Genomic DNA, 18,130 nt, shown 5'->3' with positions numbered 1-18,130 from the left:
TATTTTGGTGTGACTTTCATCTTTATTTCTCTTTATTACTAATGAGTTTGTCTATTTCTTTGTATCCTAAAAGGTATTTGTATCCCTTTCCTGAGATCCATCTGTTCATATTCTTTCTCCATTTTTCTGTTGGGTGATTGGTCTCTTTCCTATTGATTTCTAGGATAAAGAGAATTCTCTTGAAATATTAGGGATATTGGGATGCCTGGGTGGCTCAGTTAGTTGAGTGTCTGCCTTTGGCTCAGGTCATGATCCCAGGATCCTGGGATCGAGTCCCACATCAGGCTCCTTGCTCAGCAGGGAGCCTGCTTCTCTCTCTCTCCCTCTGCCGCTCCCCCTGCTTGTGCTCTCTCTCTCTCTGACAAATAAATAAGTAAAATCTTAAAAAAAAAAAAAGAAATATTAGGGATATTATCACTATGTCCATGACCTGAACTATAAATACTGTTATGAGATAATAGAAAATATATATGTTGGCCTCTGCCCCCAGTTCCTGGCACAGAGCTCCTAAAACCCTTGTAATTTTCTAAATGGTAAGAGCACAAAGAGCATCTTTGACACAGGGCTCTTAAAACCCTCATAAGTTTCTAAGGGATAAGAGAACCAGGTATATTTTTTGTTCTAATGAGGTGATTCTGGGTGGGCTCCTAGATGGAGGCTGGTCTCCAGAAAGACCACACTATGATGAGAAGCTTGGAATTTTCAGCCCCATCCCCTATACTCCAGAGAGGGGAGAGGGGCTGGAAATGGAGTTAATAATTGATCATGCCACATGAGGAAGCCTCCATAAAATCCCAATCGTATGGGGTTCAGGGAACTTCCAGACTGGCAAACACATCCACACTAGGAGGGTGATGTACCCTAAAATCACTGGGACAGAAACTCCTGCTCTTGGGACCCTTCCAGACCTCGCCCTGTGTGTCTCCTCATCTAGCTGTTCATCTGTATCCTTTATTATATACTTTAATGAACTGGAAAACATAAGTGTTTCCCTGAGTTATGTGAGCCACCCTAGCAAATTAATTAAACTGAGGGGGGGGGTGCTATAGCCAGTAGATCAGAACCACAGGTGATAACCTGAGCTTGAGACTGGTGTCTGAAGTGAGGGTGGGAGTGAGGAGCAGTCTTGTGGGACTGAACCCTTACCTATGACATCTGACTCTATCTCAGGTAGATAATGCCAGGAGTGAGTTAAATTGTAGGACACCCAGCTGGTGTCAGGAGAGTTGCTTAGTGTTTGGGGCGAAAACCCTCATACATTTGTGACCAGAGTGTCAGAAGTGAAGTATTCTCTGTAAAGGTAAAGGAGACACACAAGAGAAAAACACAGAGCAGGGAAGAACTGGGTTTTCACCTACTTAGGAAGGAAAAAACCAAGTTCTTTCCATTACAGTTGGCCATTTTGTCATTTGCCTTTTGACTTTGCTTATAGTGATTTTTTAAATTAACATATGATGTATTATTTGTTTCAGAGGTACAGGTCTGTGATTCATCAGTCTTACACAATTCACAGCGCTCACCATAGTACATACCCTCTCCAATGTCCATCACCCAACCACCCCATCCCTCCCACCCCTGCTTATAGTGATTTTTATCTTGCTAATTTTCTCCATGATACTTGACATTTAGACATAGAACAGAGAAGGAGGGGCCAGGAAGAAGAAAAGGAACAGTTGGTTAGGGAACCTAAAGAAGAAAAGTGTTTCAAGAAGAGATAGAGTTGGGGGTGCCTGGGTGGCTCAGTTGGTTGAGGGTCCGGCTCTTGATTTAGGCTCAGGTCATGATCTCAGGGTCCTGGGATCCAGTCCCATGTCAGGCTCCGCTCTCGGTGGGGAGTCTGCTTGAGGATTTTTTTTCCCTCTCTTCTCCTACCCCCACTTGTGCACAGGTACTCTCTTGCTCTCTACTGAATAAATCAATCTTTAAAAAAAAGTAAGAGGAAGAAGAAGAGGAAGAAGAAAGAAGAAGAAGAAGGGACAGAGTTGGGCACCTGGCTGGCTCAGCCGGCAGAGCGTGAGACTCTTGATCTTGGGGTCATGGGTTCAGACCCCACGTTGGATGTGGAGCCTGCTTAAAAAAAGAAAAGTAAGGGGCACCTGGGTGGCTCAGTCAGTTAAGAGTCTGCCTCGGCTCAGAACATGGTCCCAGGGTCCTGGGATTGAGGCCCACGTCAGGCTTCCTGCTCAGTGGGGAGTCTGCTTCTCCTTCTGCCTCTCTCCCCCCGCTTGTGTGCTCTCTCTCTCTCTGTCTCAAATAAATAAATAAAATCTTTTAAAAAAGTACAGGGTTGTCAAAAGGGTCAAATGATGCTCAAAACAAAACACTAAGATGAGGCCATAGAAATGAACCTTGGATTTGGCAAAAGGGAGGCCATCAACGACCTTACCAGTGCGGTTTTGGCGGTAAGATGGAGATAGACACCTGGTTGGAGTGAGTGAATGAGGAAAGACAACAGAGAGTATTTTTTTTAAAGTTTTGCTATGCAGGGGCACCTGGGTGGCCCAGTCAGTTAAGTGTCCGACTCTTGATTTTGGTTCAGGGCGTGATCTCAGGGTTATGGGATCGAGCCTTGCATTGGGCTCTGCCCTGAGCACGGAGTCGGCTTGGGTTTCTCTTTCCCTCTCCCTCTGCTCCTCCCCCCCCATTCTCTCTCTCTCTCAAATAAATAAGTAACACTTAAAAAAAAAAGTTTTGCTATGCAGCGGGACAGAGAAGTGTGGTGTAATGGGAGATATTATACTAGGGAGTGTTTGTATGCTCATATAAATGACCCAGGGGTGGAAAAAGCTAAGGATGTAGAAGGAGGCAGAGGGAATATTTTTAGAAGTGAGGCCCTTCTAAAGGGCAAGAGGGGCTGGGATGTTGCTTCACAGAGAAGGCAGGCTTTGTCCCTTTTGAGTGTGGGCACACAGCTGGGAAATGGTAGGTGTGGCTGTTGGTATGATGACGGAGGGGTTCCTGCCTGATGGCTCTTGTTTTCTCCATGAAGCATGTGGTGAAGGCAAGCTGGGAGGGCTGAGTAGAGAAAAAGAACGGGAAATAAGTGTGTTAGAATGTGGTAGGGAAACGCACCAGGGAAAGTTGCCATAGAGTGTTGAGTGCCCATTTGAGATTCATGGTGAGAATTTCAAGGGAGGTCACTGAGCAAGTTGATGTTCATCTCCAGCCATGTTCAGGCAAGGCCTGGAGTGGAAAATACTACAGGGTCAGGATGTTGCCAAGCAAAAACAGTGCAGGGGAGGCAAAGGATAGTGGTATGTGCAAGAGAGCAATTACAATAATGAACGTGGAATCTGACATGAATAAAGAGGAAGTGAGGACATGAGGCAAGATGGTTAGTATATGAGTCACAGGTTTCAGTAAGAATGAAGAAATGCTGGAATGCATGCACTAGCCTACAGGAGGAGGAGGATAGGAGATAAGGAACAAGTCAGAATTCTTGAAATAGAGATTTTGGAGACAGTGTAGTTATTGGTGATGATAAGGTGAAGGTCATGATCATAGGAGTGGGTGGCTGAAGTAAAGCAACAGGAAATTGCATTTGAGGAGGTGGGGAGCTGAGATCCTAAGGATAATGCCTCTGGACAGAACCAAAACATTGGCACAACCTAGAATTTATACAGTAGGAAAATCTTATGAGAATATTCTGGCTTAAAGTGTAAATAAAAATGGGTTTTTAAATAATGGCTTGTATTCTGCCTTATTTAGACACACATTTAAATGGTGGGAACTATGGAGGTGTGTACCTGAGTTAAGAAAATTATATACCGGGTGCCTGGGTGGCTCAGTTGGTTAAGCGACTGCCTTCAGCTCAGGTCATGATCCCAGGGTCCTGGGATCGAGTCCCGCATCGGGCTCCCTGCTCTGCGGGGAGCCTGCTTCTCCCTCTCCCACTCCCCCGCTTGTGTTCCCTCTCTCGCTGTGTCTCTCTCTGTCAAATAAATAAATAAAATCTTTAAAAAAAAAAAAAAAGAAAATTATATACCATCAGGGATTTTTGGGGAGAAGGAGGGTGGTCTGGGTTTATAATGATTCATAACGGTCGGTACAGCCTCCTGAGGGAAGAACACTGAAAAATCATGGCCCATCAAGATCTTAGCTCACATTGTTTTGCTTACAAATTGCATAACCTTCTTGTTCCTTTGCTGGGCAACCTCTGCACACATGTTTACAATCTGGTTAAAGAATCAGCCCTTACAATGACGTTATTAAACACATACGGACACAATGGTGGCCATAGCAACAGCAGAGTTAAGACATTAGACTTTCTCAGATTCAGTTTCCTCAACAACCTACTGAGGAGGGACACGAAGATTTTAGGAAAGATGCCATTTTCCCGTGCACATTCACCGAAGGAAAAGAAAGTCCAGCCAGAGAGTGTTCATAACGATCGGTGTGACCCTAAGTGTCCTTCTGGCAGGCAGTCACAGTAGTAGACACCCAGGATGCTCTGCTCTCTTTGGCTCTGGTTGATTTCTGCAGCCAGGTCAAGACGCCACCGACAATCAACCAAGCGAGGCTGTGAGGATCTGTGAAACTTGTCGGTGCCCTCAGGTTCCCTATTTAAAAGGGGAGTGAGTGATGTTCAGTGCATCCCTTGTCAGGAGGCAGGCCAGATGCCAAAAGAATCAAACCTTGGCCATCCTATCACGCAGGGTCCAGTCGGGTACACAGACCAGTTAATTTAACAGAGGATATTTATTGTAAGGACAGCATAAGCCAAAGGGAAATGCCAAGGAAACGCAGAGGTGGCAACTGAAGCCCCTGGAGAGGTAGCGGTTAACAAAGGGAAAAGGTACAAGTTTACTGGAACCCAGAGCTTAGAGGAGGAGCCTGGCGGAGGCGGAACTCAGACCTCAGAGGAAGGAGTACTGGAGAGTTGGTGCTGGTATCTTTAAGGGGCACAATTAAGGCTGGTTCCAAGAAGGGGAAAAGGTGGAACCGAGTGCAGCCCCTGAGGCAGCGGGCGGGGCGGGGCGGGGGCGGGGGTAGGGGTGAGGGTGGAGGTTGTGGGTGGGGCGGGCTGCGGGGAGCTCTTACCACCACTACACTCAGGTGCGGAAAGCAAGCACTTTGCAGGCTTCCTCTAGCACCCCCTATTGGCGGAGCTTAACAAGGGGCTCCCGGCAAAGAGAACTGTAGTTGCAAGAAGCCCAGCGCCAGCAGCCGTAGGAAAACGAATACAAGATTCTAGTTTGGGGCTATTACAGATAAACGCTATTATGAGGATTCTTGTACACATCTTTCCATGCACTTGTGCACTCATATTTTGGGCATATATACCTAGGAGTGTTCTTGCTAGATTTAATAGATACAGATGATACCCGTTCTGGTGAATGTGAATTGTAATTTCAATTTGCATATTTCTAATCACTATTGAAGTTGGCCATCTTGACCACTGGGATATCCTCCTTAGAACGGTTCCTCATTTGGATGCCTGGCTGGCTCAGTCGGTGGAGCATGAGACTCTTGATCTTGGGGTTGTGAGTTCAGGCCCCACATTGTGTGTAGAGATTACTTAAAAATTTTAAAAGAAAAAAGGTTCCTCATTAAGTCTGTAGCCCATTTACAGTTGGATGGTCAGTCTTTTTCTTATTGCTTGGTGGGGATTTTTAATATATTCTTGATATAAGCCCTTCCGATTATATGCATCCCAAATATCTTCTCCCAGCCTGTGAATTTGTCTTTTTCACTCTCTCCGTTGGTGCCTTTTGATGAATAGAAGTTCTTAATTTTATATACTACAACTTATCAGATTTTTTCCTTTAGAGTTCGTGCTATATTTTCTTTAAGCAGTATTTCCTTATTTCAGATTCATGAATATATTCTCCTATATTCTTCTTTTTCTATTTTCCATCTCTTTTCTTTGTCCATAGGTACTGAATTCTGAGTCATTTCTTCAGATCTATTTTCCAATTTACTTGTTGTTTTCATCAGTTTCTAATCATCTGCTGGGTTCCTAATTAAAATATTATATTTTTAATTTCTAGACATTATTATTTTTCCCCAATTTTGCCTGCTCATTTTTAGCCTCTTGTTCCTGCATTGTCTTTTCAAAATCCTTGTTATTTCTTTAAACATCTGAAACATGTTTAATGCGTATCGTGTACCTAAACATTACTGTATCTGCAGTCATTGCCAGTGTGATTTTACAGTTCAGTGTTTCTGCTATGGTTTGTTTATGCTGGCTTATGTTTCCTTCAGATTTTTATAACTGTTTGCTCTGAGCTCAAGTTCGTTACAATTTTATTCATGGGAATCCTTCAAAGCTTAGATTTAAAGTATATTCTCCCAGAGAGGAATTGTACTTGCTTGTGCCTAGAAACACTACTAAATTGAGACCAATCGAAATTTTTGGCTTTTTTGGCTGTTTTGGCCTGCAAAGGTTGAGGGCTTAGAAATCTTTGGGGAACTCCCCCCACCCCACCCCAGCCAAGGTCTATTTTATAGCAAGTGTTGCCAACTCTCTTTCACGCAATGAGGGTATTGCCTTTTGGTGACCCCAGCTTTATGACAGGGTCTCTGACTCATCTTCCCATTTTGTATGGGTCCTAGGCTTTGTCTCTTGCACCCAAATTTGGCCTATTAAAACCCTGGCCTGGGGCACCAACAATCTGCAGATACTATCAAGGCAGTGCTGGCCTCAGTGCTGGCTTACCATTTTTGGTTTTATGATTTCTTATTCCTTCTCTTATTCCTTTCCCCTACTTTTCTGCTGGCCCAACAATGCATTTAAAAATATGGTTTTTTGGGGGCGCGTGGGTGGCTCAGTCGGTTAAGCATCTGCCTTCAGCTCAGGTCATGATCCCAGGGTCCTGGGATCGAGCCCCGCATCGGGCTCTCTGCTCCACAGGAAGCCTGCTTCTCCCTCTCCCACTCCCCCTGCTTGTGTTCCTTCTCTCGCTGCCTCTCTCTCTCTGTCAAATAAATAAATAAATAGAATCTTTAAAGATATTTTTTAAAGATTCTATTTATTTATCTGGGGGGGAGGAGCAGAGGGGAAGGGAGAGAATCTCAAGCTGACTCCCGCTGAGCACGGAGCTCAGTCCCACAACCCCGAGATCATGAACTGAGCCAAAACCAAGAGTCGGATGCTTAACCGACTGAGCCACCCAGGCGACCCTAAAAATATGTTTTTAATATTTTATCCATCATTTTGAGTGTTCTGTACCAGGAGGATTTCCCTGCATATCTAGCCCACCATATTGTCAGAAATAGAAATCCAACGATTTTTCTTAGAAAACATGTCACTCATGCAGGAGTCCTACAAGGCAGGTAATTTCTACTTCAGCGTCAAGTATGTTTTACAAACCCAAGATTTCTCCTTCCTGATCTGTTTCTTCATGTTTGTTTAGAATGTCTCCGGAGAAACAGAGTTGCATAGTTGCCATAACTAAGCACAGATTGAATGAAAACCCTGTGAGAATAGCTATTATTGGACTAGATAATGAGATGATCATCCAGGACCACATCAAGTTGGGATAAAATAAAGACTATGGGAGAACTGATCAATTCCTTTAGATACCCTTCTGTCAAGATTAGAGTCACTTTCCTCCACAATTTTGCAATTTGGGAGGAGGTATTTCAAAATAACTGATTTCCCTGGCTTGGGATGTAGATTTAAGAGAAGATTCTGGTAAAGCCAGAGGAGATATTTCAACATAGATGCTTTGCCAATTTAGGGCTTTGTGGGAGGCTTCTTGACCGTTCTACTTCTGACCTTGTACAAAGTCATCCTTGTAATATGGTGATGAAAAAAAAAAATCCTCCAGTGAAGGGAGTGGAGCAGAAAGCCCCACCAATCTCTTTGTCATCTTGAGCTGAAAAGAACACTTTTCTTCTTAAAAGGGCTTTAGGAGGATGGACATAAAATGATTGACATAGGATTTGTACTGTTTTGGGGAGGCTGAGGAAGGCTCTGGCTTCTTTTGATATGCGTGAGACCAGCCCCTTTCCGTCCTAGGTCTTAAATAAGCAAGGCATTAATAACACACCCACTACTTCACTGACAGTGTTTCTAACAGCTGGTTTCTTGGAGCGATTTGCAATATCAAGATCTCTTCGACAGAGTGACACTGCCTTTCAAAAAGGGCTATCCAGTTGTTCTTCTTCCTCCACTCTCCCTGTAGCTCACACAGAACAAGAATCCCATGAAAATCTATTAACCCGGCATCCTGTACTCAGCCTGGGATTTCAAATACAGCCTAGGATTTCATAATTTTTTAGTAACACCATTTTCCCCCATGTAGAGTTCCACCTATCTTTCTTTCTTTCTTTTTTTAAGATTTTATTTATTTATTTATTTAGAGCCCACACACAGGCATGAGCACTCACGAGGGGAGGGGCACTGTAAGCGGAATGCAGAGCCTGAGGGGCTCAAGGTGGAACTAGATCGCATGATCTGAGATCCTGACCTGATCTATAACCAAGAGTCCATGGCTTATGAGACTGAGCCACCCAGCCTCCCCTAGAATTACACTTTTTTTTTTTAAGATTTATTTATTTATTTCAGAGACAGAGAGAAAGAGAAGAAAGCACAAGCATGAGTAGGGGTGAGGGGCAGAGGGAGAAGCCGACTCCCCACTGAGCAGGGAGCCCGATGATGCAGGGGCTCCGATCCCTGGACTCCGGGATCATGACCTGAGCCAAAGGCAGACGCTTAACCTTAACCGACTGAGCCACCCAGGCGCCCTCAATGGCATATTTTTATGACAAAGCTGCCAAAAGCAAGAAAGAAAAAGGTCTGTCCTGGCCTGCCTTTCTGTCCAGGGAAATAATGGTGGTGGTGCGTTGTTGCCAAGATAGATGAGCCTTGTGAAAGAGAGTCTTACTTCCTTGGCCAGTTGGTGGGGTAGTGTAACTACGTTAGGGAGGCACGTTCACCCAGCCTGGCCTGTGCAGGAGGAGTTTTGCTGATTGGCACATCCCCCATCTGGCGGCCCTCCCAGCACCCGGGCCCATGGCTACTGGCAATGAGATGGAGCCCTCCCCAGCAGGCTTGGCACATGGCCACACTTCAGCGGTGACAGCTGAGCTTTGCTTCAACTTCTGGTTTGTGCTACTGCACTTCTTCTCAGAGCGCATCAGACCTTGATACCTTGATGGTCTTCTGTTCACCGGACATGGGCTCCCTCCCCATGCACTATTTAAAATTCGCACCTTTACAGAGAGTGTACCTATATTTGCACCAGGAGCTCTAGGGGCTCTGCCGCCCAGCCTGCAGTTAGCTGTGGTTTCTGGGATGTGGGACATGGAATCTATTTTCATCCACTTGGCCCCAACCCAGAGGTTCCAGCCCACTGAAGCCGGAGGTAACTGATGTGATTTAGGCCTGATTTACTGAGCTTGTTTTTCTCCTTCCAGCATCCTCAATGTGGAGGACTGTTCTTGTTCTGATTTCTGGACCATAATTTTTTGTAAGTTTTTTCTGGTTAAAAAAACCCTCAGTCATCTTTGCCCCTTCGTTACTTCCCGGTTTATTCAGTGCACGATCAGCTTCTTCAGCTGTCTTCTGTAGCTGACACGTAATGCTGCAGCTCGTGCCCTAGGCGGCTGAGGTGGGCCCTTGCCCTTTGCTTGCTTCTCGACAGCTGACATCTTGCTGTTATTTAAAAATTACATTAATTAGGGGCACCTGGGTGTCTCAGTCAGTTGAGCGACTGACTCTTGGTTTCAGCTCGGGTCGTGATCTCAGGGTTGTGGGGGATCTGTGTGTAGTTGGACTCTGCGCTCAGCGGGAGTCTTCTTCTTTCTTTCTCCCTCCCCCTCTGCCACCCCATGTGTGTGCGTGCTCTCTCTCTCTCAAATAAATAAAGAAAAAAAATCTTCAAAAAAATTACATTAATGAGCCCACTATATGTGACTATATATAACATTTTTATGAAAAATAATTATTTTCCATATTGGAAAATATTTAGTGGGAAGAGTGGCATTGTTTTACATTTTTGCAAATACCTTTTAATGTCTGTTGCAATAGATAGCTGGATTCTCCTATCTGCTTCTACATCCCATCTGTTGCGATATCACATATTGTGTGGTTTCTGGAAAATTCCATGATGCGTGAGAGAAGTGTGAGAAAAGGCAAATAGCATCTTGTATTATGAAAATAGTTTGGGCCACGTAGAAGGGGCCTCAGGGACGCCCCCAGAGTCCTCAGGCCACACTTTGAATACCTGTGATCTAGAGTGAAGGGCGGTATACCTTTTCTTGGAGGGCCATATTGTAAATATTTTAGGCTTAATCTGTCGTAGCTATTCAACTCCGCTGTGGTATCAGGAAAGCAGCTATAGGTAACATGTAAACAAATGGGTATGACCATAACCCACAAAAACTTATTTACAAAAACCTGCAGGGGGTGGGAGGAGGTGGGCTGGATTTGGCCAGTGAGCCAGCTCCTGGTCTACAGCACCAAGCTTGCAGGGGCCTGGGTTTGGGGCTTGTGCCACAAAAGGGGGAGGACAGTGCCATCTGATTCGTCCTAGCCAGGCCCCTTCCAGAGGAAGAGAAAAGGAATTTCTCAGAGAAGACTAGATCTTGTATTTTAATTACCCTAGTTCCCAACTGGTAAAACCCACAGTCTCCACCTTCTACTTAGACATCCCTCGGCCAGCTCTGCTTCTCCCATGGCCCAAGCTTCTGCCCTGCAACTCTGCTGCTCATCGGGAAGCAGATGCACATCCAGCTCTGGGGAAGCTGTGCTGGCCATCTCTGCCTGTCCCGCCACCTCGGGTCATGGGCACCCGGGCAGGCAGTACAAGCTAGCCAAGTGGGCCAGCCATCCCCCTGACTCCTGAGTTAGGCCACCTTAGTGGCATTTTGTCATCTGTACTTCTGTTTCCTTTTGGAGCCTCTTGCCCACACACCCCTGTTCCCAGGGGGACCAAAGCTGTCTTTGGACTTGAGTCTTAACCTGCCTTTTACCACTCTTGCCTATCCCATGCCCCTAGACCTGGTGGGAATAAAAAGTCTTCAGTGAGCCGGTGTTTTTATTCCTCTGCTGCAGAGGCAAAGAACTCCTGGTTCTGGTTCCTTTGTGGATCCAAGTCTCTGACCTGACATTTCCTCTGGTTATTCCCATTCGTCCTCTGGTCCTTCCCTTGACTCTGCCTCCTCCGCAGCCCCTTGGCAACCTGGCCTGTGCTGGCTGCTCTCCAGCTGGAGGACATGGCCTCTGGACCCCAGACTGGCCTGGGCACGAAGGAAAACAGGAGCCTGGGGCAGCCTAAGAAACTTGTATTGAATGCGCTTCCCCTTCCTCAACCATCCACCAGCTTCATCTTCCTTTGCTGTCCTGGTCTTCTCTACCAGGGTAATGCAGTCACCCCAGGGGGGCCTGATACTACTGGGCAAATCTGGAGTCTGAGCAGGGTCGGGTGGGGCAGGCCCCAAACTAGTCTCCTTAGCTATCAGAAGGGGACCCCCCAATGTATGCCCCAAACCAGCTTGGCCAGTTTCATTCCCCAGAAAAATATTGTATGCCACCAGCTTGGGAGGAGATTCATCTGTTCCTCTGCCTACCACTTTCAAACTCAACCAGGAAGTTATTGCTATTTGGCTTTAAAAATAGAACATTCAAGCTGGACTTTTATGGTCTTGTGAGGAACACTGTGCTCATGCCCACCCACACCTGGTCTCTGCCCCTGCCTGGCCTCATCCAGCTGCTCAGGAGCCGTTCTCAGTGGGTCCCTCAGTGGAGACTTGGTAGATTTATGAGTTCGGCCTTGGCTGAGACCTTCTCCCCATGGCTCCCAGCCACTGTTCAGCTGCTCTCCCACATCCCATGCAGCCCACGGCTGGGACGTTCTGTGTCTTTTTCTGCCTCCACCCCAACTTGCTGAGTCACCCCTCAGCCCCTTTCCCCTGCTGCCCTGTCCAGCCCTGTGGAGGAGCAGTGGCTCGTCATGCCAGAGCCTCATTTAGTCTCACAATGGCAATGGTGGCTCTAAGGCTACCCGTGTTGGGACTCGAGTCAGCCTGGTCCATCCTCTCCCGCTCTGAGGTACTGATCTTTAACAAAAAGCTGGTTCCTTCTCTGTCTGGACTTCAGGTGCCTTTGGGTTTGAAGCTGTCCCTGATCTGAAAAGTTACTTTTAGTATGTGTAGACTCTAGGATTAGTCCTCAAATGATTTCTTCAGAGCCAGAGAGAAATTCCACTAAAGCCCTCAGAGATCTCCGGCACCCCGTGGCAAGACTTAAGGAGTGCCTGGGAGGGCAGTGCCTGTGGGGAGAAGCTGCCCCTGGAGAGCTCATTTGTAGACAGATTGTAGAAATAACTCCAGAGCCAGTGAGGCCTTAGGCCAAAATCATATAAGGAACCCAGTGAACACAGGCCTATCTTGTTTTTCCTGGAGGTTAGGTTTCTAACATAATGGAAAGAGAAGACTAATTATCATCCCCTGGAAAAGGTAAGTGTTCGCCTTCAAAGGTCCTTCAAGGAGGTAATCAGGCCCATCAATATCCTTCAGATTCAAGGCCTTCAGGTGCTGTCTGCTTCAGTTCCAGTAGGCCTGCCTCTGGGATAAGATCATGTCAAACTAGGCAGCTGGGACCATCGAAAAGTTTCTCTGGAAACTGGAATGCAAGCAATGCAAGCTTTCTGGCTTAACCCATAAATCTAAGTCATTATCAAGAAAAGAGTGGAAGGGCGCAGGGCCCAGAGAGGGAGGAAGTGTAGTGATGAGGGGCAGCTGGAGAGACCACAGTGCAGACAAGACTCCTAAATTCCCCCCTGCCTCTTGGACATCAGGTAATGTCTTGTGGAGCAATAACAAGCAGGCTCCCTTCTTCAGTTTCCATCTGCCTACGTGACCCTGGCCCAGTTCTGTTCACACTCATAGCTGCCCAGAGCCTGTCCGGCCCTTGGCTTTCCCATCAGCACCTGCAGCTGCTGCCCTCCTAGGCCTCTACCTCTGCACCTGCATGTCCGGAGGGTTTGTGGGAAGCTTAGGGGAGAAAGCAGGGGCAGTGCCGTAACTCAACGTCCAACCCAACCAAACCCTGTCCTCTCCCACCTCCCTTGCAGCTACCACAACTCCCGCCTCCCCCAGTGCTCCTGAGTACCCTCCCATTGCCGAAGGGCCCACTGCTTCGCCTGGTCTGTGTGCTGGAACCTGGGAGCTGAACCTGAGTCTGTCCAATCTGAGGGCTGAGAGTCAGAGGGAAGACAGGCAGGGTTGGTAGAGAATCTAGGTTCCTAAGCTCGAGTCGTAGTCTAGGAGAAAAAGGCAAGTGGTGATGCTCATTTGTCACCGAGAGCTGGTGAGCGTGGCCTCGTGGGAAAGAGAGCGTCTGCCTCTTCAGAGACTTGGGCTCTGGCCTCTGCCTCCGTTGTTCTTTGGCTTGAGGTGGTAGCTGTGGTGGGCTCAAGGCCAGAGCCCCCCAGTCCTCCAGCATAGAGACGAGATCGCATGGGCCACTTCTGCAAGACACGGGGATGGGAAGTGAGTAATGCTCACTATTGCAGCCCCTCGTAGTCCTTGGCACCCCAAACTTGGCCTTCCCTAGCCCCCCTCCCTGAGACCCTCTCCCACCATGACTGCCCTGATCACAGTGGTCTCGGGCTCACCACCACTTATGGCCCCCTGCCTTCTCCTGACCCCCTGAGCCTGGCAGAGAGGCTCATGAGGAGCTGTCTGAGAAGAGCAAGGTCCTGAAAGGAGCCCCCCGATGGTGGGGAGGGAGGAGCATGGCAGAGCTGGCAGCAGCCAGGGGCTGGGCAGCGGGGAGGGCAGCAGAGCCGGGGCAAGGAGAGGGTCCTCCTGATACTGAACAGCCCTGACCTCTTCTCTTGCTCAGCCCCCAACCCAGGTACCCCTGGCCATACTTCGTGCTGCCCGTCCGTCTAAGCTGGGGACCTCCTTGCGCATCCTTCCAGCAGGAGCATGGACAACCCCAGAAAACACCAGTTGACTCTGCTCTGAGGGCTGCCCTCCTCTTGGCAGCCCTCTATGGGGTGGGGGCGCCAAAGGGGCACTGCTCCCTGCTAACTATCCCATCCCACCACGCTGCCTGAGTTCTAGACAGAACCGGCTCTCATCTCTTCTTTCTTCAGCATATTTATCCATCACCTCCTACATGCAAGGGCCTGACTTGGGTCGTCGCTTTACAGGTGAGGAAACGACTGCCACTATCAGCATTTCAGAGTCGTCCCCATTTAGTCTCAAGTTCTTGCATTTTAGCTATATTTGCATGAGAGAAAAGAAATCTCAAGTTTCAAGACATTTCAGAACTGTGATGTTTAGGGGATAGAGAGGGTGAACGTATCCTCCATAAAAACAAGGCTGAGCCCTTTCCAGTGCTGTCTAGCCTCAGAGGGCAGAGATGACCCATCCTTTATAACAGCTCACTCTGCAACCAGCAGCTTACAGCACCCTTGGCCTGCTTGATGGCTATGAGCATGGGCTCTGAGGTCAGACACCCTCGGGTTCAAACTGCATTGAGCCACTTAATCTCCCCAAGATTCGATTTCCTCATCTGTAAAGTAATCCTCATTGGGTTCTCGTGTGGACAAGAAGATGGAAAGAACTGGAGTGCTAAGCCCAGCTCCTGGCATAACTTTTGCACCCAAATACTGTTATTGTTGTTATTTGTGATGGTGAATATTGTTAATTATACTTTTCACTCATGATCTCATTTCATACCATGGAGGGAAAGTAAGGCTCATGTTAGCTTCTCTTTCACATATGATAAAGCTGAGGCTCAGGAAAGGCAGGTCCCGGTCTAGGAGGTGGAAAGCACCCCCCTCCACACACACACACACTCTGCCCCCCCACTGCTGGTCCCTCCCCCACCCCAGCTTGATTGCTTCTCCAGTGAGGCTTTCTGAGACCTTGTTCTCCCAGAGGGGGATCCCTCCTATGGCAGAAGTCCAGAGGACACGGAGGCATTATACGATGATCGGGTGATGTGCCCTGGAATATCGGACTCTCCCGGTGCAGTTTCCTTTCCCAGGTCCCAGCCCCAGAAACTGCTCCGAATTTCCCTCCTCTTGGAGGAACCACAATTTCCATGAAGTCATTTCCAATCACCGCCCCCACTGCCCCCAGGGTCAGCCGATTCCCAAGAGCGGGGCTTGGCTCCTCTCCCTGTGAGAGAGCAGGAAGCAGCCAGTCCCCGGTCCCCACGTCAGCTCTGCTCAGGGCAGGGGGCCTGAGTCCAGTCCATCCCAAACCCCATTCCCCAAGGCCCGGGGCTCGTGGCCTACCTTGAGAGGGTGTAGGTAGCAGAGTCCACGCAGGAAGGGAGGCCAGGCGGGGCCGGGCAACTCGTGGCCCAGCGTGCGGGTGAGGTGGGCTATGTAGCCGGTGGCCAGCACCAGCACATCCAACTTGGAGAGCTTGGTGTCGGGTGGCACAGCGGGCAGAGCGGCCTGCAGGGCCAGGAAGGCCTGGCGCAGTGTCCTCACCCGGCTCCGCTCCCGTGCAGCGTTCTTGGGACTGGCCTCACTCTGCACAGAGGACCCCAGGTGAGTGGGTCTGACTGGACCCCCATCGGCCCCTGTTTCTAAGAGCATTCTAGTGTGAGGTCTCCTTCCAGAGCAGTAGTGCGCTGAACAGCAGAGACCTGAGGACCTCATGCCCTGTTTGACCGCTCTCAGTCCTGCCCTGCTTTACGCCTGAGGAAATGCAGAGAAGGTGTCACTTGGGGTCAGATGGCAGCAGGGTGGCAAGGCTGGGCTCAGAAGCCGAGAGTCCTTTCCTCTTTCTAATACTCTAGCCCTTGCTCCATCCACACCCAAGTCTGAAGCCTGCTTATCAGGGTGCCCCGGGGCCGCGGGAAGCTAAGAGCCCCCCCACCCCCCCACCCCCCCACCCCCCGCTCAGTAAGGCTGACCCTTGCCCGGCCAGGTCCTGAGATGAAGACGCAGCTGCAGTGAAGAAGAAAGGACCCCCAACCAGGGGCCAGAACCCACAGCTGCTGTCCTGACCCCACCACCGGCTGCAGTTCCGGGGCTGTGGGGAATTCACCCCATTCCTCCAGGCCTCAGTTCCCCCAGAGAAGTGAGTTGGGCCAGCTCTCTGAGCCGCGCTCTGGTTGAGACCCCCTGAATTGCCCCAACCACCCAAGCGTGGAGCCTTGGAGTCGAAGGCGCCAGTGTCCCCCCTCTTGGGCAGGGACAGTAATGCTGAGAGAGGCTTTGCCATCAGAGGTGATGCCTCAGCCCCTCCAACTCCTGCCTCCCCCCACTCCCTCCACAGGTCCAGCATTTCCTTACCCGGCCACGAGCCAGGCTGCTGGGCCTGACCCCCCGTGGGCTCGGGCCAGCTCTGCTCCACCTTCGGTCGCTCCAGCTCGTCTCTTCCCACAGGTCCTGCCTTGTTCTGCTCAGGCGGCTCCGCTTCCTGCCAGGGCCTGCGACCAGCCGCAGCTTGGCCTTCGCCAGCTTCTGCCCCACTCCCGGCATGGCGGGGGCCCTTCTGACCTCCCTCTGTGACATGCCACAGCCCCGGGCGGTGTGCTGCAGCACCTAGACGGGAGCACAGGGCCTCACGGAGCCCGTGGGCACAAGCTCAGCGGGCAGGCGGGTCGCCCAGCCAGCAATGTCTCCGAGGGAGCTGGCGCCCAGTCAGTCCCGCTTCACTCCTTGCTCTGGGAAGGCCGCCCACCCGGCGCAGCCCCCGCGAGGAGCCTCCTGCCTGCCTCCCAATCGGCTCAGGGGTGGGGGTACAGACGCCGGGAGTGGCCGAGCCCCAGGAGGAGGCCCCTGCTGAAGGAGGCAGGAGGGTGGTGGGAAGGGAGCTCCCTTCCCAGAGCCTTGCCGGACCCTGACAGTAGTCCGGCCATGCACATGCAAGTCTAGCTTTGAGGCTCAAGTCCCTGCAAGGGCCCCGAACCCCCTCCTTTGCCAGAAGCCCGCCTGCACACACCGGTAAGGGACCTTTCCTCCCCTTGCCAATGAACATGACCTTCCAGCCACAGGGCACTACTCCGCATCCCCCAAGCAGGCCTCCTATTTCCGACCCAGCGCTTCTCCATTCCCTGGGATCCTTCCTCCGGGGGTGGGAGAAAGGCTGCCTTCATCCATTGGCTTATACCCTTCATTTGTGAGGATTTCTTCAAACCCCGCAGAGGCCAGAGCCCATGTCTCCCTGTTTGATGGGTACCCTAATTTATGCATGACCACACCCGGGCGAGTTCCCTCACAGTTCAGTGTTCTTAGATCACTGTGTGCCAGGCACTGTGCTAAGCACGTTATATGTATTCTCTTGTTTATTTCTCAGAACAACCTTCTAAGGAAAAAGAGACTCCCATATCCTCGTTTTACAGATGGGAAAATGGGGATCAGGAAGTGACACAACTAATAAATACAGCTAGTAAGTGATGGGGGTGGGATGAGAGCCCAGGGCAGCCTGTTAGACTTGGAAGGCTGCCCCTCAGCCTATGCTGTTCTGCGTGGGTGGGTCACTCATGTCTGTCCCCATGCGGGTCACATCATCTGCTCCTTACAGCTAGTCAGGAGGAGTGAGGATGAAGGGACAGCAAATCTGCCACTGTAGCCCCTGCCTGTCCCCAAGTCCCAGTCTCTGCTTGTAGCACAATCCATCTGAGATGTCCCTTGTCCACCCATTATGAACTCCAGGGGAGACAAAATAAGTAGAGAGAAAGGAGAGAAAGGACAGAGGAGTAAAGGCAGATGTACGCAGTAGAGTGAGAGAGAACCACAGCCAACCAGAGGGAAAGGAAACAGGAAGACAAGGAAAATCCACCTGAATGTCCGTCATCAGTAAGGAAGTGATCACATACATTTTGGTATCTCCATACCGTGGACTGATGCGCAGTAATAAAAAGAAGACAGACCTCTGTAGAGTGACATGAAAATAACTCTCCAAGATGCATGGTTAAGTGAGAAAAACCTAGCTGTAGATCAATATACATGATAAAATCCCACCTGGGATCAAAAACACCAAAAACCAAAAGCTGTAAGCGTGGAGGTTTATGTGTTTATATGAATGTATAGAAACTAGACCAAAAAGTTGCACGCCATGTTGTTTTGTTTTGTTTTGTTCTGTTTGTTTTACTCTAGATGCAGAGAATGAAACATACTCTGGATCCGTGGCACACCGTGGCCTTCGGTACCACAGAGCCTCCTGTTGGCCTCCCTCCCTCCCTTCCTTCCATCTATCCCCTTTT

The 18,130-nt window shown here is 49.4% G+C and overlaps 1 protein-coding gene across 1 annotated transcript; it reads right to left on the bottom strand.

The window, feature by feature from the left end:
* Positions 1 to 13,238: 13,238 nt before the first annotated feature.
* On the bottom strand, positions 13,239 to 16,436 carry TCF23 (transcription factor 23). The gene is made up of 3 exons (XM_021697736.1): positions 16,215 to 16,436; positions 15,204 to 15,446; positions 13,239 to 13,418 (listed from the first exon to the last, which is right to left on the bottom strand). The coding sequence occupies exons 1-3, from the start codon at positions 16,434 to 16,436 to the stop codon at positions 13,239 to 13,241; spliced, it is 645 nt and encodes a 214-aa protein (XP_021553411.1).
* Between the last annotated feature and the right edge of the window lie 1,694 nt (positions 16,437 to 18,130).

Source organism: Neomonachus schauinslandi, chromosome 10 (assembly GCF_002201575.2).
Source record: "Neomonachus schauinslandi chromosome 10, ASM220157v2, whole genome shotgun sequence".
In the NCBI taxonomy this organism is placed as follows: Eukaryota; Metazoa; Chordata; class Mammalia; order Carnivora; family Phocidae; genus Neomonachus; species Neomonachus schauinslandi.
Note: the sequence above shows the minus strand (reverse complement) of the source record. Positions and strands in the feature narration are given on the sequence as shown.